The sequence below is a fragment of the Pelophylax lessonae genome, assembly GCF_965119305.1.
Source record: "Pelophylax lessonae genome assembly, chromosome: 6".
Taxonomy (NCBI): domain Eukaryota; kingdom Metazoa; phylum Chordata; class Amphibia; order Anura; family Ranidae; genus Pelophylax; species Pelophylax lessonae.
In genome coordinates, this window is record NC_138773.1 from 972,025 (window position 1) to 993,909 (window position 21,885).

A 21,885-nucleotide genomic window follows, 5' to 3' on the forward strand; every position below is an offset into this window, starting at 1 on the left:
TCCTCCATGACATCCTTCCTTCTCCCTCCTCCTCCTCCATGACATCCTTCCTTCTCCCTCCTCCTCCTCCATGACATCCTTCCTTCTCCCTCCTCCTCGACATCCTTCCTTCTCCCTCCTCCATGACATCCTTCCTTCTCCCTCCTCCATGACATCCTTCCTTCTCCCTCCCTCCTCCATGACATCCTTCCTTCTCCCTCCTCATCCTCCATGACATCCTTCCTTCTCCCTCCTCCATGACATTCTTCCTTCTCCCTCCTCCATGACATCCTTCCTTCTCCCTCTCCCTCCTCCATGACATCCTTCCTTCTCCCTCCTCCTCCTCCATGACATCCTTCCTTCTCCCTCCTCCTCCTCCATGACATCCTTCCTTCTCCCTCCTCCTCCATGACATCCTTCCTTCTCCCTCCCTCCTCCTCCATGACATCCTTCCTTCTCCCTCCTCCTCCTCCATGACATCCTTCCTTCTCCCTCCTCCTCCTCCATGACATCCTTCCTTCTCCCTCCTCCTCCTCCATGACATCCTTCCTTCTCCCTCCTCCTCCTCCATGACATCCTTCCTTCTCCCTCCCTCCTCCTCCATGACATCATTCCTTCTCCCTCCTCCATGACATCCTTCCTTCTCCCTCCCTCCTCCTCCATGACATCCTTCCTTCTCCCTCCTCCTCCTCCATGACATCCTTCCTTCTCCCTCCCTCCTCCTCCATGACATCCTTCCTTCTCCCTCCCTCCTCCTCCATGACATCCTTCCTTCTCCCTCCTCCTCCTCCATGACATCCTTCCTTCTCCCTCCTCCTCCTCCATGACATCCTTCCTTCTCCCTCCTCCTCCTCCATGACATCCTTCCTTCTCCCTCCCTCCTCCTCCATGACATCATTCCTTCTCCCTCCTCCTCCTCCATGACATCCTTCCTTCTCCCTCCTCCATGACATCCTTCCTTCTCCCTCCTCCTCCTCCATGACATCCTTCCTTCTCCCTCCTCCTCCTCCATGACATCCTTCCTTCTCCCTCCCTCCTCCTCCATGACATCATTCCTTCTCCCTCCTCCTCCTCCATGACATCATTCCTTCTCCCTCCTCCTCCTCCATGACATCCTTCCTTCTCCCTCCCTCCTCCTCCATGACATCCTTCCTTCTCCCTCCTCCTCCTCCATGACATCATTCCTTCTCCCTCCTCCATGACATCCTTCCTTCTCCCTCCCTCCTCCTCCATGACATCATTCCTTCTCCCTCCTCCTCCTCCATGACATCCTTCCTTCTCCCTCCTCCTCCTCCATGACATCCTTCCTTCTCCCTCCCTCCTCCTCCATGACATCATTCCTTCTCCCTCCTCCTCCTCCATGACATCATTCCTTCTCCCTCCTCCTCCTCCATGACATCCTTCCTTCTCCCTCCTCCTCCTCCATGACATCATTCCTTCTCCCTCCTCCTCCTCCATGACATCCTTCCTTCTCCCTCCTCCTCCTCCATGACATCCTTCCTTCTCCCTCCTCCTCCTCCATGACATCATTCCTTCTCCCTCCTCCATGACATCCTTCCTTCTCCCTCCTCCTCCTCCTCCATGACATTCTTCCTTCTCCCTCCTCCTCCTCCATGACATCATTCCTTCTCCCTCCTCCATGACATCCTTCCTTCTCCCTCCTCCTCCTCCATGACATCCTTCCTTCTCCCTCCTCCATGACATCCTTCCTTCTCCCTCCCTCCTCCTCCATGACATCATTCCTTCTCCCTCCTCCTCCTCCATGACATCATTCCTTCTCCCTCCTCCTCCTCCATGACATCCTTCCTTCTCCCTCCTCCTCCTCCATGACATCCTTCCTTCTCCCTCCTCCTCCTCCATGACATCCTTCCTTCTCCCTCCTCCTCCTCCATGACATCCTTCCTTCTCCCTCCTCCTCCTCCTCGACATCCTTCCTTCTCCCTCCTCCATGACATCCTTCCTTCTCCCTCCTCCATGACATCCTTCCTTCTCCCTCCTCCTCCTCCATGACATCCTTCCTTCTCCCTCCTCCTCCTCCATGACATCCTTCCTTCTCCCTCTCCCTCCTCCATGACATCCTTCTCCCTCCTCCTCCTCCATGACATCCTTCCTTCTCCCTCCTCCTCCTCCATGACATCCTTCCTTCTGCATGACATCCTTCTCCCTCCTCCTTCATGGCCTCCTTCTCCCTCCTACTCCATGGCATCCTTCTCCCTCCTCCTTCATGGCCTCCTTCTCCCTCCTCCTTCATGGCCCCCTTCTCCCTCCTCCTTCATGGCCTCCTTCTCCCTCCTCCTTCATGGCCTCCTTCTCCCTCCTTCTTCATGGCATCCTTCTCCCTCCTCCTTCATGGCCTCCTTCTCCCTCCTCCTTCATGGCCTCCTTCTCCTTCATGGCCTCCTTCTCCCTCCTCCTTCATGGCCCCCTTCTCCCTCCTCCTTCATGGCCTCCTTCTCCCTCCTCCTTCATGGCCTCCTTCTCCCTCCTCCTTCATGGCCTCCTTCTCCCTCCTCCTTCAGGGCCTCCTTCTCCCTCCTCCTCCATGGCCTCCTTCTCCCTCCTCCTCCATGGCCTCCTTCTCCCTCCTCCTTCATGGCCTCCTTCTCCCTCCTCCTTCATGGCCTCCTTCTCCCTCCTCCTTCATGGCCTCCTTCTCCCTCCTCCTTCATGGCCTCCTTCTCCCTCCTCCTTCATGGCCTCCTTCTCCCTCCTCCTTCATGGCCTCCTTCTCCCTCCTCCTCTATGGCATCCTTCTCCCTCCTCTTCCATGGCCTCCTTCTCCCTCCTCCTCCATGGCCTCCTTCTCCCTCCTCCTTCATGGCCTCCTTCTCCCTCCTCCTTCATGGCCTCCTTCTCCCTCCTCCTTCATGGCCTCCTTCTCCCTCCTCCTCCATGGCCTCCTCCTCCCTCCTCCTTCATGGCCTCCTTCTCCTTCCTCCTTCATGGCCTCCTTCTCCCTCCTCCTTCATGGCATCCTTCTCCCTCCTCCTCCATGGCCTCCTTCTCCCTCCTCCTCCATGGCATCCTTCTCCCTCCTCCTCCATGGCCTCCTTCTCCCTCCTCCTTCATGGCCTCCTTCTCCCTCCTCCTTCATGGCCTCCTTCTCCCTCCTCCTTCATGGCCTCCTTCTCCCTCCTCCATCGCCTCCTTCTCCCTCCTCCTTCATCGCCTCCTTCTCCCTCCTCCTTCATCGCCTCCTTCTCCCTCCTCCTCCATGGCCTCCTTCTCCCTCCTCCTTCATCGCCTCCTTCTCCCTCCTCCACCAATGGCCTCCTTCTCCCTCCTCCTCCATGACTTCCTTCTCCCTCCTCCATGACATCCTTCTCCCTCCTCCTTCATGGCCTCCTTCTCCCTCCTCCTTCTCCCTCCTCCTTCATGGCCTCCTTCTCCCTCCTCCTTCATGGCCTCCTTCTCCCTCCTCCTCCATGGCATCCTTCTCCCTCCTCCTTCATGGCCTCCTTCTCCCTCCTCTTCCATGGCCTCCTTCTCCCTCCTCCTCCATGGCCTCCTTCTCCCTCCTCCTTCATGGCCTCCTTCTCCCTCCACTTCATGGCCTCCTTCTCCCTCCTCCTTCATGGCCTCCTTCTCCCTCCTCCTTCATGGCCTCCTTCTCCCTCCTCCTTCATGGCCTCCTTCTCCCTCCTCCTTCATGGCCTCCTTCTCCCTCCTCCTCCATGGCCTCCTTCTCCCTCCTCCTCCATGGCCTCCTTCTCCCTCCTCCTCCATGGCCTCCTTCTCCCTCCTCTTCATGGCCTCCTTCTCCCTCCTCCTCCATGGCATCCTTCTCCCTCCTCCTCCATGGCATCCTTCTCCCTCCTCCTTCATGCCCTCCTTCTCCCTCCTCCTCCATGGCCTCCTTCATGGCCTCTTTCTCCCTCCTCTTCATGGCCTCCTTCGCCCTCCTCTTCATGGCCTCCTTCTCCCTCCTCCTCCATGGCCTCCTTCTCCCTCCTCCTCCATGGCCTCCTTCTCCCTCCTCCTCCATGGCCTCCTTCTCCCTCCTCCTCCATGGCCTCCTTCTCCCTCCTCCTCCATGGCCTCCTTCTCCCTCCTCCTCCATGGCATCCTTCTCCCTCCTCCTCCATGGCATCCTTCTCCCTCCTCCTTCATGGCCTCCTTCTCCCTCCTCCTTCATGGCCTCCTTCTCCCTCCTCCTTCATGGCCTCCTTCTCCCTCCTCCTCCATGGCCTCCTTCTCCCTCCTCCTCCATGGCCTCCTTCTCCCTCCTCCTTCATGGCCTCCTTCTCCCTCCTCCTTCATGGCCTCCTTCTCCCTCCTCCTCCATGGCCTCCTTCTCCCTCCTCCTTCATGGCCTCCTTCTCCCTCCTCCTTCATGGCCTCCTTCTCCCTCCTCCTTCATGGCCTCCTTCTCCCTCCTCCTCTATGGCATCCTTCTCCCTCCTCCTCCATGGCATCCTTCTCCCTCCTCCTTCATGGCCTCCTTCTCCCTCCTCCACCAATGCCCTCCTTCTCCCTCCTCCTCCATGGCCTCCTTCATGGCCTCTTTCTCCCTCCTCTTCATGGCCTCCTTCGCCCTCCTCTTCATGGCCTCCTTCTCCCTCCTCCTCCATGGCCTCCTTCTCCCTCCTCCTCCATGGCCTCCTTCTCCCTCCTCCTCCATGGCCTCCTTCTCCCTCCTCCTCCATGGCCTCCTTCTCCCTCCTCCTCCATGGCCTCCTTCTCCCTCCTCCTCCATGGCCTCCTTCTCCCTCCTCCTCCATGGCCTCCTTCTCCCTCCTCCTCCATGGCCTCCTTCTCCCTCCTCCTCCATGGCCTCCTTCTCCCTCCTCCTTCATGGCCTCCTTCTCCCTCCTCCTTCATGGCCTCCTTCTCCCTCCTCCTTCATGGCCTCCTTCTCCCTCCTCCTTCATGGCCTCCTTCTCCCTCCTCCTTCATGGCCTCCTTCTCCCTCCTCCTTCATGGCCTCCTTCTCCCTCCTCCTCCATGGCCTCCTTCTCCCTCCTCCTTCATCGCCTCCTTCTCCCTCCTCCTTCATCGCCTCCTTCTCCCTCCTCCTTCATGGCCTCCTTCTCCCTCCTCCTCCATGGCCTCCTTCTCCCTCCTCTTCATGGCCTCCTTCTCCCTCCTCCTCCATGGCATCCTTCTCCCTCCTCCTCCATGGCCTCCTTCTCCCTCCTCCTCCATGGCATCCTTCTCCCTCCTCCTTCATGGCCTCCTTCTCCCTCCTCCTTCATGGCCTCCTTCTCCTTCCTCCTTCATGGCCTCCTTCTCCCTCCTACTCCATGGCATCCTTCTCCCTCCTCCTTCATGGCCTCCTTCTCCCTCCTCCTTCATGGCCTCCTTCTCCCTCCTCCTTCATGGCCTCCTTCTCCCTCCTCCTTCATGGCCTCCTTCTCCCTCCTCCTTCATGGCCTACTTCTCCCTCCTCCTTCATGGCCTCCTTCTCCCTCCTCCTCCATGGCCTCCTTCTCCCTCCTCCTCCATGGCCTCCTTCTCCCTCCTCCTTCATGGCCTCCTTCATGGCCTCCTTCTCCCTCCTCCTCCATGGCCTCCTTCTCCCTCCTCCTTCATGGCCTCCTTCTCCCTCCTCCTTCATGGCCTCCTTCTCCCTCCTCCTCCATGGCATCCTTCTCCCTCCTCCTCCATGGCCTCCTTCTCCCTCCTCTTTTATGGCCTCCTTCTCCCTCCTCCTTCATGGCCTCCTTCTCCCTCCTCTTCATGGCCTCCTTCTCCCTCCTCCTTCATGGCCTCCTTCTCCCTCCTCTTCATGGCCTCCTTCTCCCTCCTCTTCATGGCCTCCTTCGCCCTCCTCCTTCATGGCATCCTTCGCCCTCCTCCTCCATGGCATCCTTTGCCCTCCTCCTCCATGGCATCCTTTGCCCTCCTCCTCCATGGCATCCTTTGCCCTCCTCCTCCATGGCCTCCTTCTCCCTCCTCCTCCATGGCCTCCTTCTCCCTCCTCCTCCATGGCCTCCTTCTCCCTCCTCCTTCATGGCCTCCTTCTCCCTCCTCCTTCATGGCCTCCTTCTCCCTCCTCCTTCATGGCCTCCTTCTCCCTCCTCCTTCATGGCCTCCTTCTCCCTCCTCCTTCATGGCCTCCTTCTCCCTCCTCCTTCATGGCCTCCTTCTCCCTCCTCCTCCATGGCCTCCTTCATGGCCTCCTTCTCCCTCCTCCTTCATGGCCTCCTTCTCCCTCCTCCTCCATGGCCTCCTTCATGGCCTCTTTCTCCCTCCTCTTCATGGCCTCCTTCGCCCTCCTCTTCATGGCCTCCTTCTCCCTCCTCCTCCATGGCCTCCTTCTCCCTCCTCCTCCATGGCATCCTTCTCCCTCCTCCTTCATGGCCTCCTTCTCCCTCCTCCTCCATGGCATCCTTCTCCCTATTCCTTCATGGCCTCCTTCTCCCTCCTCCTTCATCGCCTCCTTCTCCCTCCTCCTTCATCGCCTCCTTCTCCCTCCTCCTCCATGGCCTCCTTCTCCCTCCTCCTCCATGGCCTCCTTCTCCCTCCTCCTCCATGGCCTCCTTCTCCCTCCTCCTTCATGGCATCCTTCTCCCTCCTCCACCAATGGCCTCCTTCTCCCTCCTCCTCCATGGCCTCCTTACCCCTCCTCCTCCAAGACATTCTTCTCCCTCCTCCTTCATCGCCTCCTTCTCCCTCCTCCTTCATCGCCTCCTTCTCCCTCCTCCTTCATCGCCTCCTTCTCCCTCCTCCTTCATGGCCTCCTTCTCCCTCCTCCTTCATGGCCTCCTTCTCCCTCCTCCTTCATGGCCTCCTTCTCCCTCCTCCTTCATGGCCTCCTTCTCCCTCCTCCTTCATGGCCTCCTTCTCCCTCCTCCTCTATGGCATCCTTCTCCCTCCTCCTCCATGGCATCCTTCTCCCTCCTCCTTCATGGCCTCCTTCGCCCTCCTCTTCATGGCATCCTTCTCCCTCCTCCTTCATGGCCTCCTTCTCCCTCCTCCTTCATGGCCTCCTTCTCCCTCCTCCTCCATGGCCTCCTTCTCCCTCCTCCTTCATGGCATCCTTCTCCCTCCTCCTTCATGGCCTCCTTCTCCCTCCTCTTCATGGCCTCCTTCTCCCTCCTCCTTCATGGCATCCTTCTCCCTCCTCCTTCATGGCCTCCTTCTCCCTCCTCCTTCATGGCCTCCTTCTCCCTCCTCCTTCATCCTCCTCCTCCATGGCCTCCTCCCTCCTCCTTCATGGCCTCCTTCTCCCTCCTCCTCCATGGCCTCCTTCTCCCTCCTCTTCATGGCCTCCTTCTCCCTCCTCTTCATGGCCTCCTTCTCCCTCCTCTTCATGGCCTCCTTCTCCCTCCTCCTTCATGGCCTCCTTCTCCCTCCTCCTCCATGGCCTCCTTCTCCCTCCTCCTCCATGGCCTCCTTCTCCCTCCTCTTCATGGCCTCCTTCTCCCTCCTCTTCATGGCCTCCTTCTCCCTCCTCCTCCATGGCCTCCTTCTCCCTCCTCCTTCATGGCCTCCTTCTCCCTCCTCTTCATGGCCTCCTTCTCCCTCCTCCTTCATGGCATCCTTCGCCCTCCTCCTCCATGGCATCCTTTGCCCTCCTCCTCCATGGCCTCCTTCTCCCTCCTCCTTCATGGCCTCCTTCTCCCTCCTCCTCCATGGCATCCTTCTCCCTCCTCCTCCATGGCCTCCTTCTCCCTCCTCCTTCATGGCCTCCTTCTCCCTCCTCCTCCATGACATCCTTCCTTCTCCCTCCTCCTTCATGGCCTCCTTCTCCCTCCTCCATGGCCTCCTTCTCCCTCCTCCTTCATGGCATCCTTCTCCCTCCTCCTCCATGGCCTCCTTCTCCCTCCTCCTCCATGGCCTCCTTCTCCCTCCTCCTCCATGGCCTCCTTCTCCCTCCTCCTCCATGGCCTCCTTCTCCCTCCTCTTCATGGCCTCCTTCTCCCTCCTCCTTCATGGCCTCCTTCTCCCTCCTCCTCCATGGCCTCCTTCTCCCTCCTCCTTCATGGCCTCCTTCTCCCTCCTCCTCCATGGCCTCCTTCTCCCTCCTCCTTCATGGCCTCCTTCTCCCTCCTCCTTCATGGCATCCTTCGCCGCCCTCCTCCTCCATGGCCTCCTCCTCCTTCATGGCATCCTTCGCCCTCCTCCTCCATGGCCTCCTTCTCCTTCATGGCATCCTTCGCCCTCCTACTCCATGGCATCCTTTGCCCTCCTCCTCCATGGCCTCCTTCTCCCTCCTCCTCCATGGCATCCCCTCCTCCTTCATTCTTCTCCTCCACTCCTGCGGCTCTTGCCTCTTCCTCCTCCCCACTTCCTTCCTTGTAATCAGTTTAGGTAGTACGAGCTGAGAGACTATCCTTCTCCAATATCACACACCCCCTCACAGGACCTCCTCCTCTGTACCCCCCCCCCTACTCTGCTCCACCTTCCGGGATTTCTCCAAAGGCTCTCTTATCCTCTGGAACTCCCTATCCCAGTCTGGGACCCTGCCCAAGATTTAAGATCTGACCCCAGAATCTGGAGGAGCTAAGCCTGCTCTTCCCCTCAGCATTGCGCAGTGGGAGGGGCTGAGCGACGTTCATGCTCCAGTGTGAGGAAATTCAGAGATCGCAGGGGAGGAGCTACAGGAAATATCTGGGAATAATTTCTATAATCCTTTCCATAGAGAAGCCAGAATCTAGATGGCATGCATTACCACACCTCGTGTAAAATTACCTGAATCCATAGCAACCGGCACCGAGTCCAGACTCTGCAGCGCCATTCGCAGGATCTGCGTCTTCACAGCTTCCTGTGTCCACATACGTTGTAGATGTGAGATTGTGATTGTATGAACGTCCTTCTCACTCACCCAATCCACCTCATCGAACTGACAGTCATAGAGGACCAACGGGAATTCCACCGCCATACTACGAGAGGACAAAGGGGGTTACCGAAGCCACCAGACTCCTCCCACCTCCACAGCCCCACCCCCTGCACCCATACATACCACCATACTCCTCCTACCTCCACAGCCCCACCCCCTGCACCCATACATACCACCATACTCCTCCTACCTCCACAGCCCCACCCCCTGCACCCATACCTACCACCAGACTCCTCCTACCTCCACAGCCCCACCCCCTGCACCCATACCTACCACCATACTCCTCCCACCTCCACAGCCCCACCCCCTGCACCCATACCTACCACCATACTCCTCCTACCTCCACAGCCCCACCCCCTGGACCCATACCTACCACCATACTCCTCCTACCTCCACAGCCCCACCCCCTGCACCCATACCTACCACCATACTCCTCCCACCTCCACAGCCCCACCCCCTGGACCCATACCTACCTCCATACCCCTCCTACCTCCACAGCCCCACCCCCTGCACCCATACCTACCACCATACTCCTCCTACCTCCACAGCCCCACCCCCTGGACCCATACCTACCACCATACTCCTCCCACCTCCACAGCCCCACCCCCTGCACCCTGTTGTGGAATTTTTATTAGGATTAGTGTGGACATTTTTCAGGATGTGTTTTATTTAGATTGTCATTCTGGCTCCTGTTGTCGGGTTGCTTGTAATACTCTCATTAGAGGGAGTACGGGGGAACCGACATTGAGGAAAGACTACTGCCAGTGAGATCCTGCCCTTAGATGTGTAGACGGGTTCACTCTATATAGACATCTCCACCAGCGAGCACTGCAGGCGCAGGTCTGGCTACCGGTATAGATCTATGTGTATTGTGGAGCGGAGTCAATATCATTCTGTTATCTATCTGCCTCTATGAAGGGATACACGCTCATGTCTTTCTACTGTGCCTGATCACCATAGTGGAAACCGCATGGCTCTTTCCCTGCAGATAGCCTCACATCTATGGGAAGAGAAGTCTAATCCTATTAGGAATTGTCCTCTGAGCTTTGCTAAATGGAAGTCACCCCCGTAGTAGTAGTAGTAGTAGTAGTGGTGGGAATACATGCACGGGTTTTATCAGAGCAGTGATCACGGTTCTACACGCTGGTGTCATTGTGTAGTGTTAGGCGGGAAGCTGTGCACTCTGTTCTGCTCATTCACCATCGTGTACTCCCCCTTCTATTGTATACTTCAATGTACACAAGTGTGTCATTGGCTGATTCTATGTAACTTGTGTCATGTGACTGTACATTAGGAACTGATTGGCTGATGTGGTATAGTCATCACTTCCTGCTGATTGTCCCTTTGTCTCATAAATAAATGGAGCTCCCTGTCTGAGGCAGTTATTGCCCCGTCTGTGTGTATTACTGGGGATGGGGAGCGCTCCGTTACCTCATACACAGAGCTGAGACCTCTGCTTATTACCACAACGGGATGGATTGCACTAGGCGAATATTAATATCAAAAAGTGCAATTATAGTGCAAAGGGTTATTTGTGCATCAAGAGTATATTAACTGCCAATACAACACATACCTACCAGACTCCTCCCACCTCCTCAGCCCCACCCCCTGCACCCATACCTACCACTATACTCCTCCTACCTCCACAGCCCCACCCCCTGCACTCATACCTACCACTATACTCCTCCTACCTCCACAACCCCACCCCCTTCACCCATACCTACCTCCATACCCCTCCTACCTGTAAAGCCCCACCCTGCACCCATACCTACCACCAGACTCCTCCCACCTCCACAGCCCCACCCCCTACACCCATACATACCACCATACTCCTCCTACCTCCACAGCCCCACCCCCTGCACCCATACCTACCACCATACTCCTCCTACCTCCACAGCCCCACCCCCTGCACCCATACCTACCACCAGACTCCTCCCACCTCCACAGCCCCACCCCCATACATACCACCATACTCCTCCTACCTCCACAGCCCCACCCTCTGCACCCATACCTACCACCATACTCCTCCTACCTCCACAGCCCCACCCCCTGCACCCATACCTACCACCATACTCCTCCTACCTCCACAGCCCCACCCCCTGCACCCATACCTACCACCATACTCCTCCTACCTCCACAGCCCCACCCCCTGCACCCATACCTACCACCATACTCCTCCCACCTCCACAGCCCCACCCCCTGCACCCTGTTGTGGAATTTTTATTAGGATTAGTGTGGACATTTCTCGGGATGTTTTATTTAGATTGTCATTCTGGCTCCTGTTGTCGGGTTGCTTGTAATACGCTCATTAGAGGGAGTGCGGGGGAACCGACATTGAGGAAAGACTACTGACAGTGAGATCCTTCCCTTAGATGTGTAGACGGGTTCACTCTACATAGACATCTCCACCAGCGAGCACTGCAGGCGCAGGTCTGGCTACCGGTATAGATCTATGTGTATTGTGGAGCGGAGTCAATATCATTCTGATATCTATCTGCCTCTATGAAGGGATACACGCTCATGTCTTTCTACTGTGCCTGATCACCATAGTGGAAACAGCATGGCTCTTTCCCTGCAGATAGCCTCACATCTATGGGAAGAGAAGTCTAATCCTATTAGGAATTGTCCTCTGAGCTTTGCTAAATGGAAGTCACCCCCGTAGTAGTAGTAGTAGTAGTAGTGGTGGGAATACATGCACGGGTTTTATCAGAGCAGTGATCACGGTTCTACACGCTGGTGTCATTGTGTAGTGTTAGGCGGGAAGCTGTGCACTCTGTTCTGCTCATTCACCATCGTGTACTCCCCCTTCTATTGTATACTTCAATGTACACAAGTGTGTCATTGGCTGATTCTATGTAACTTGTGTCATGTGACTGTACATTAGGAACTGATTGGCTGATGTGGTATAGTCATCACTTCCTGCTGATTGTCCCTTTGTCTCATAAATAAATGGAGCTCCCTGTCTGAGGCAGTTATTGCCCCGTCTGTGTGTATTACTGGGGATGGGGAGCGCTCCGTTACCTCATACACAGAGCTGAGACCTCTGCTTATTACCACAACGGGATGGATTGCACTAGGCGAATATTAATATCAAAAAGTGCAATTATAGTGCAAAGGGTTATTTGTGCATCAAGAGTATATTAACTGCCAATACAACACATACCTACCAGACTCCTCCCACCTCCTCAGCCCCACCCCCTGCACCCATACCTACCACTATACTCCTCCTACCTCCACAGCCCCACCCCCTTCACCCATACCTACCTCCATACCCCTCCTACCTCCACAGCCCCACCCCCTGCACCCATACCTACCACTATACTCCTCCTACCTCCACAACCCCACCCCCTTCACCCATACCTACCTCCATACCCCTCCTACCTGTAAAGCCCCACCCCCTGCACCCATACCTACCACTATACTCCTCCTACCTCCACAGCCCCACCCCCTTCACCCATACCTACCTCCATACCCCTCCTACCTGTAAAGCCCCACCCCCTGCACCCATACCTACCACCATACTCCTCCTACCTCCACAGCCCCACCCCCTGCACCCATACCTACCACCATACTCCACCTACCTCCACAGCCCCACCCCCTGCACCTATACCTACCTCCATACCCCTCCTACCTCCACAGCCTCATACTCCCCCTACCTCCAACCCTTCTCACTCACCTTCACCCATACCTACCAGACTCCTCCCACCTCCTCAGCCACACCCCCTGCACCCATACCCCTCCTACCTCCAACCCTTCTCACTCACCTTCACCCATACCTACCAGACTCCTCCCACCTCCACAGCCACACCCCCTGCACCCATACCTACCACCATACTCCACAACCCCACCCCCTGCACCCATACCTACCACCATACTCCTCCTACCTGTAAAGCCCCACCCCCTGCACCCATACCTACCACCATACTCCTCCTACCTCCACAGCCCCACCCCCTGCACCCATACCTACCACCATACTCCACCTACCTCCACAGCCCCACCCCCTGCACCCATACCTACCACCATACTCCACCTACCTCCACAGCCCCACCCCCTGCACCCATACCTACCTCCATACCCCTCCTACCTCCACAGCCTCATACTCCCCCTACCTCCAACCCTTCTCACTCACCTTCACCCATACCTACCAGACTCCTCCCACCTCCTCAGCCACACCCCCTGCACCCATACCCCTCCTACCTCCAACCCTTCTCACTCACCTTCACCCATACCTACCAGACTCCTCCTACCTCCACAGCCCCATCCCCTGCACCCATACCTACCACCATACTCCTCCTACCTCCACAGCCCCACCCCCTGCACCCATACCTACCACCATACTCCTCCTACCTCCACAGCCCCACCCCCTGCACCCATACCTACCACCATACTCCTCCTACCTTTAACCCTTTTAACTCACCCAATCCACCCACCCAACTGCCAGTCAGAGGGCCAACGGGTATTCCACCGCCATACTTGGGGGAGGATAAAGGGGGTTACCAAGGCCACCTGACTCCACCCACCTCCACAGCCACACCTTCTGCACCCATACCTACCACTATACTCCTCCTACCTACCGCCAACCCTTCTTACTGACCCAATCTACCCCATTGAACTGGCAATCAGAGGACCAACGGGTATTCCACCGCCATACTACGAGAGGATAAGGGGTGTTACCGAAGCCATCGGACTCCTCCCACCTCCACCATCTACATCCATACCTACCCAACTCCTCCCACATCCACAGCCCCACTTCCTGCACCTATAATTACCCCCATACTCCTCCTACCTCCACAGCCCCATCCCCTGCACCTATACCTACCACCATAGTCCTCCTACCTCCACAGCCCCACCCCCTGCACCCATACCTACCACCATAGTCCTCCTACCTCCACAGCCCCACCCCCTTCACCCATACCTACCACCATACTCCACCTACCTCCACAGCCCCACCCCCTGCACCTATACCTACCACCATACTCCTCCTACCTCCACAGCCCCACCCCCTTCACCCATACCTACCTCCATACTCCTCCTACCTCCACAGCCCCACCCCCTGCACCCATACCTACCACCATACTCCTCCTACCTCCACAGCCCCACCCCCTTCACCCATACCTACCTCCATACTCCACCTACCTCCACAGCCCCACCCCCTGCACCTATACCTACCACCATACTCCTCCTACCTCCACAGCCCCACCCCCTGCACCCATACCTACCATACTCCTACCTCCACAGCCCCACCCCCTGCACCCATACCTACCACCATACTCCTCCTACCTCCACAGCCCCACCCCCTTCACCCATACCTACCTCCATACTCCTCCTACCTCCACAGCCCCACCCCCTTCACCCATACCTACCACCATACTCCTCCTACCTCCACAGCCCCACCCCCTGCACCTATACCTACCACCATAGTCCTCCTACCTCCACAGCCCCACCCCCTGCACCCATACCTACCACCATACTCCACCTACCTCCACAGCCCCACCCCCTGCACCTATACCTACCACCATACTCCTCCTACCTCCACAGCCCCACCCCCTTCACCCATACCTACCTCCATACTCCTCCTACCTCCACAGCCCCACCCCCTTCACCCATACCTACCACCATACTCCTCCTACCTCCACAGCCCCACCCCCTGCACCTATACCTACCACCATAGTCCTCCTACCTCCACAGCCCCACCCCCTGCACCCATACCTACCACCATACTCCACCTACCTCCACAGCCCCACCCCCTGCACCTATACCTACCACCATACTCCTCCTACCTCCACAGCCCCACCCCCTGCACCCATACCTACCACCATACTCCTCCTACCTCCACAGCCCCACCCCCTGCACCCATACCTACCACCATACTCCTCCTACCTCCACAGCCCCACCCCCTGCACCCATACCTACCACCATACTCCTCCTACCTCCACAGCCCCACCCCCTGCACCCATACCTACCACCATACTCCTCCTACCTCCACAGCCCCACCCCCTGCACCCATACCTACCACCATACTCCTCCCTCCACAGCCCCACCCCCTGCACCCATACCTACCACCATACTCCTCCTACCTCCACAGCCCCACCCCCTGCACCCATACCTACCACCATACTCCTCCTACCTCCACAGCCCCACCCCCTGCACCCAAACCTACCACCATACTCCTCCTACCTCCACAGCCCCACCCCCTGCACCCATACCTACCACCATACTCCTCCCTCCACAGCCCCACCCCCTGCACCCATACCTACCACCATACTCCTCCTACCTCCACAGCCCCACCCCCTGCACCCATACCTACCACCATACTCCTCCTACCTCCACAGCCCCACCCCCTGCACCCATACCTACCACCATACTCCACCTACCTCCACAGCCCCACCCCCTGCACCCATACCTACCACCATACTCCTCCTACCTCCACAGCCCCACCCCCTGAACCCATACCTACCACCATACTCCTCCCTCCACAGCCCCACCCCCTGCACCCATACCTACCACCATACTCCACCTACCTCCACAGCCCCACCCCCTGCACCCATACCTACCACCATACTCCACCTACCTCCACAGCCCCACCCCCTGCACCCATACCTACCACCATACTCCACCTACCTCCACAGCCCCACCCCCTGCACCCATACCTACCACCATACTCCTCCTACCTCCACAGCCCCACCCCCTTCACCCATACCTACCACCATACTCCACCTACCTCCACAGCCCCACCCCCTGCACCTATACCTACCACCATACTCCTCCTACCTCCACAGCCCCACCCCCTTCACCCATACCTACCTCCATACTCCTCCTACCTCCACAGCCCCACCCCCTTCACCCATACCTACCACCATACTCCACCTACCTCCACAGCCCCACCCCCTGCACCTATACCTACCACCATACTCCTCCTACCTCCACAGCCCCACCCCCTGCACCCATACCTACCACCATACTCCTCCTACCTCCACAGCCCCACCCCCTGCACCTATACCTACCACCATAGTCCTCCTACCTCCACAGCCCCACCCCCTGCACCCATACCTACCACCATACTCCACCTACCTCCACAGCCCCACCCCCTGCACCTATACCTACCACCATACTCCTCCTACCTCCACAGCCCCACCCCCTGCACCCATACCTACCATACTCCTACCTCCACAGCCCCACCCCCTGCACCCATACCTACCACCATACTCCACCTACCTCCACAGCCCCACCCCCTGCACCTATACCTACCACCATACTCCTCCTACCTCCACAGCCCCACCCCCTGCACCCATACCTACCATACTCCTACCTCCACAGCCCCACCCCCTGCACCCATACCTACCACCATACTCCTCCTACCTCCACAGCCCCACCCCCTTCACCCATACCTACCTCCATACTCCTCCTACCTCCACAGCCCCACCCCCTTCACCCATACCTACCACCATACTCCTCCTACCTCCACAGCCCCACCCCCTGCACCTATACCTACCACCATAGTCCTCCTACCTCCACAGCCCCACCCCCTGCACCCATACCTACCACCATACTCCACCTACCTCCACAGCCCCACCCCCTGCACCTATACCTACCACCATACTCCTCCTACCTCCACAGCCCCACCCCCTTCACCCATACCTACCTCCATACTCCTCCTACCTCCACAGCCCCACCCCCTTCACCCATACCTACCACCATACTCCTCCTACCTCCACAGCCCCACCCCTGCACCTATACCTACCACCATAGTCCTCCTACCTCCACAGCCCCACCCCCTGCACCCATACCTACCACCATACTCCACCTACCTCCACAGCCCCACCCCCTGCACCTATACCTACCACCATACTCCTCCTACCTCCACAGCCCCACCCCCTGCACCCATACCTACCACCATACTCCTCCTACCTCCACAGCCCCACCCCCTGCACCCATACCTACCACCATACTCCTCCTACCTCCACAGCCCCACCCCCTGCACCCATACCTACCACCATACTCCTCCTACCTCCACAGCCCCACCCCCTGCACCCATACCTACCACCATACTCCTCCTACCTCCACAGCCCCACCCCCTGCACCCATACCTACCACCATACTCCTCCCTCCACAGCCCCACCCCCTGCACCCATACCTACCACCATACTCCTCCTACCTCCACAGCCCCACCCCCTGCACCCATACCTACCACCATACTCCTCCTACCTCCACAGCCCCACCCCCTGCACCCAAACCTACCACCATACTCCTCCTACCTCCACAGCCCCACCCCCTGCACCCATACCTACCACCATACTCCTCCCTCCACAGCCCCACCCCCTGCACCCATACCTACCACCATACTCCTCCTACCTCCACAGCCCCACCCCCTGCACCCATACCTACCACCATACTCCTCCTACCTCCACAGCCCCACCCCCTGCACCCATACCTACCACCATACTCCACCTACCTCCACAGCCCCACCCCCTGCACCCATACCTACCACCATACTCCTCCTCCCTCCACAGCCCCACCCCCTGCACCCATACCTACCACCATACTCCACCTACCTCCACAGCCCCACCCCCTGCACCCATACCTACCACCATACTCCACCTACCTCCACAGCCCCACCCCCTGCACCCATACCTACCACCATACTCCACCTACCTCCACAGCCCCACCCCCTGCACCCATACCTACCACCATACTCCTCCTACCTCCACAGCCCCACCCCCTTCACCCATACCTACCACCATACTCCACCTACCTCCACAGCCCCACCCCCTGCACCTATACCTACCACCATACTCCTCCTACCTCCACAGCCCCACCCCCTTCACCCATACCTACCTCCATACTCCTCCTACCTCCACAGCCCCACCCCCTTCACCCATACCTACCACCATACTCCACCTACCTCCACAGCCCCACCCCCTGCACCTATACCTACCACCATACTCCTCCTACCTCCACAGCCCCACCCCCTGCACCCATACCTACCACCATACTCCTCCTACCTCCACAGCCCCACCCCCTGCACCTATACCTACCACCATAGTCCTCCTACCTCCACAGCCCCACCCCCTGCACCCATACCTACCACCATACTCCACCTACCTCCACAGCCCCACCCCCTGCACCTATACCTACCACCATACTCCTCCTACCTCCACAGCCCCACCCCCTGCACCCATACCTACCATACTCCTACCTCCACAGCCCCACCCCCTGCACCCATACCTACCACCATACTCCACCTACCTCCACAGCCCCACCCCCTGCACCCATACCTACCACCATACTCCTCCTACCTCCACAGCCCCACCCCCTGCACCCATACCTACCACCATACTCCTCCTACCTCCACAGCCCCACCCCCTGCACCCATACCTACCACCATACTCCTCCTACCTCCACAGCCCCACCCCCTGCACCCATACCTACCACCATACTCCTCCTACCTCCACAGCCCCACCCCCTGCACCCATACCTACCACCATACTCCTCCCTCCACAGCCCCACCCCCTGCACCCATACCTACCACCATACTCCTCCTACCTCCACAGCCCCACCCCCTGCACCCATACCTACAACCATACTCCACCTACCTCCACAGCCCCACCCCCTGCACCTATACCTACCACCATACTCCTCCTACCTCCACAGCCCCACCCCCTGCACCCATACCTACAACCATACTCCACCTACCTCCACAGCCCCACCCCCTGCACCCATACCTACCACCATACTCCTCCTACCTCCACAGCCCCACCCCCTGAACCCATACCTACCACCATACTCCTCCCTCCACAGCCCCACCCCCTGCACCCATACCTACCACCATACTCCACCTACCTCCACAGCCCCACCCCCTGCACCCATACCTACCACCATACTCCTCCTACCTCCACAGCCCCACCCCCTGCACCCATACCTACAACCATACTCCACCTACCTCCACAGCCCCACCCCCTGCACCCATACCTACCACCATACTCCTCCTACCTCCACAGCCCCACCCCCTGAACCCATACCTACCACCATACTCCTCCCTCCACAGCCCCACCCCCTGCACCCATACCTACCACCATACTCCACCTACCTCCACAGCCCCACCCCCTGCACCCATACCTACCACCATACTCCACCTACCTCCACAGCCCCACCCCCTGCACCCATACCTACCACCATACTCCTCCTACCTCCACAGCCCCACCCCCTGAACCCATACCTACCACCATACTACTCCTACCTCCACAGCCCCACCCCCTGCACCTATACCTACCCCCATACTCCACCTACCTCCACAGCCCCACCCCCTGCACCCATACCTACCACCATACTCCTCCTACCTCCACAGCCCCACCCCCTGCACCCATACCTACCACCATACTCCTCCTACCTCCACAGCCCCACCCCCTGCACCTATACCTACCACCATACTCCTCCTACCTCCACAGCCCCACCCCCTGCACCCATACCTACCACCATGCTCCTCCTACCCCCCAACTCTTCTCACTCACCCAATCCACCTCATCAAACTGACAATCAGAGGACCAACGGGAATTCCACCACCAAACTACAAGAGGATAAAGGGTGAGGTCTACCTACCCCACCTCTATACCGCCCCCTACCTCACCTCTATACCGCCCCCTACCTTACCTCTATACCGCCCCTTACCCCACCTCTATACCGCCCCCTACCCCACCTCTATACCGCCCCCTACCCCACCTCTATACCACCCCCTACCTTACCTCTATACCGCCCCCTACCCCACCTCTATACCTCCCCCTACCCCACCTCTATACCGCCCCCTACCTTAACTCTATACCGCCCCCTACCCCACCTCTATACCTCCCCCTACCCCACCTCTATACCGCCCCCTACCCCACCTCCACACCGCCCCCTACCCCACCTCTATACCTCCCCCTACCCCACCTCTATACCGCCCCCTACGTTACCTCTACACCGCCCCCTACCCCACCTCTATACCGCCCCCTACCCCACCTCTATACCGCCCCCTACCTCACCTCTACACCGCCCCCTACCCCACCTCTACACCGCCCCCTACCCCACCTCTATACCGCCCTCTACCTTACCTCTATACCGCCCCCTACCCCACCTCTATACCGCCCCCTACCCCACCTCTATACCGCCCCCTACCTCACCTCTATACCGCCCCCTACCTTACCTCTATACCGCCCCCTACCCCACCTCTAAACCGCCCCCTACTCCACCTCTACACCGCCCCCTACTCCACCTCTACACCGCCCCCTACCCCACCTCTACACCGCCCCCTACCCCACCTCTACACCGCCCCCTACCCCACCTCTACACCGCCCCCTACCCCACCTCTAAACCGCACCCTACCTCACCTCTATACCGCCCCATACTCCACCTCCACACCGCCCCCTACCCCACCTCTACACCGCCCCCTACCTTACCTCTACACCGCCCCCTACCCCACCTCCACACCGCCCCCTACCCCACCTCTATACTGCCCCCTACCCCACCTCTATACCGCCCCCTACCCCACCTCCACACCGCCCCCTACCCCACCTCCATACCGCCCCCTACCCCACCTCTATACCGCCCCCTACCCCACCTCTATACCGCCCCCTACCCGTGTACCCATTATCATAGCACAGCCCCACTCTTGTACCCATACATCTGACCTCTCCCCCTCATGCTCTAGCTCCTCCCATCTCACTTGTACTGAGGCTTGCACGGATTCTTCTCCACATTTAGAAGTTCTTTGATGACCTCTGGCTCCTCCTTGCCCTGTCCAATCAGGAAGAGGACTCCCATAATGCACCGCACCTGGTGGTAGAGGAAGGCCAGTCCTGTGATCTGTAGATGGTAGAGTCGGAAGGGGCCGTCCTCCCCGGGGAGTTCAGGAACAGGCTCCACCCTTGCGCTAAGTACCGTGCGGATGAAAGTCACCACCCCATTGGCTACGTCCATCTTGCAGAGGTTGCGAAAGTCGCGAGTCCCCTCCAACATGCGAGCGGCGCGGTCCATGGCGTCCACATCCAGCCGAGCGCGAGGAAACAAGTAGCGGTACGTCCGGGAGCGGCAACTGAACCGTGCGCTGAAGGTGGAGGGAACAGCGGCCCAACCCAACACCCGGATATCCGGAGGAAGGACCCGGTTCAACATCTGAGCATAGCGGACGGGGGGCTTCCCCGAGGAGGAGCAACGCAGGTCCAAGGAGATCACCTGGGGAGGGGCAAAGGGTGTCAGTACATAGATAATTACCCCCCCCCCACCCCCAACACCCCCAACCCAACACCCGGATATCCGGAGGAAGGACCCGGTTCAACATCTGAGCATAGCGGACGGGGGGCTTCCCCGAGGAGGAGCAACGCAGGTCCAAGGAGATCACCTGGGGAGGGGCAAAGGGTGTCAGTACATAGATAATTACCCCCCCCCCACCCCCAACACCCCCAACCCAACACCCGGATATCCGGAGGAAGGACCCGGTTCAACATCTGAGCATAGCGGACGGGGGGCTTCCCCGAGGAGGACCAACGCAGGTCCAAGGAGATCACCTGGGGAGGGGCAAAGGGTGTCAGTACATAGATAATTACCCCCCCCCACCCCCAACACCCCCAACCCAACACCCGGATATCCGGAGGAAGGACCCGGTTCAACATCTGAGCATAGCGCACGGGGGGCTTCCCCGAGGAGGACCAACGCAGGTCCAAGGAGATCACCTGGGGAGGGGCAAAGAGTGTCAGTACATAGATAATTACCCCCCCCCAACCCCAACACCCGGATATCCGGAGGAAGGACCCGGTTCAACATCTGAGCATAGCGGACGGGGGGCTTCCCTGAGGAGGACCAACGCAGGTCCAAGGAGATCACCTGGGGAGGGGCAAAGGGTGTCAGTACATAGATAATTACCCCCCCAGCCCAAACCCAACACCCCCAACCCAACACCCGGAGGAAGGACCCGGTTCAACATCTGAGCATAGCGGACGGGGGGGCTTCCCCGAGGAGGACCAACGCAGGTCCAAGGAGATCACCTGGGGAGGGGCAAAGGGGGTCAGTACATAGATAATTACCCCCCCCCAACCCTAAAACCCCCAACCCAACACCCGGATATCCGGAGGAAGGACCCAGTTCAACATCTG

The 21,885-nt window shown here is 58.6% G+C and overlaps 1 protein-coding gene across 1 annotated transcript in view; it reads right to left on the reverse strand.

Moving 5' to 3' along the window:
• PUS3 (pseudouridine synthase 3) overlaps positions 1 to 21,885 on the reverse strand; it is a 48,780-nt gene that overhangs the window by 18,411 nt on the left and 8,484 nt on the right. Inside the window, exons 3-4 of the mRNA XM_082260956.1 lie at positions 20,460 to 20,968; positions 8,617 to 8,807 (exon numbers count right to left, since the gene is read on the reverse strand). Of these exons, the coding sequence (XP_082117082.1) occupies positions 8,617 to 8,807; positions 20,460 to 20,968 (700 nt within the window). The remainder of the gene's footprint in view (positions 1 to 8,616; positions 8,808 to 20,459; positions 20,969 to 21,885) is intronic.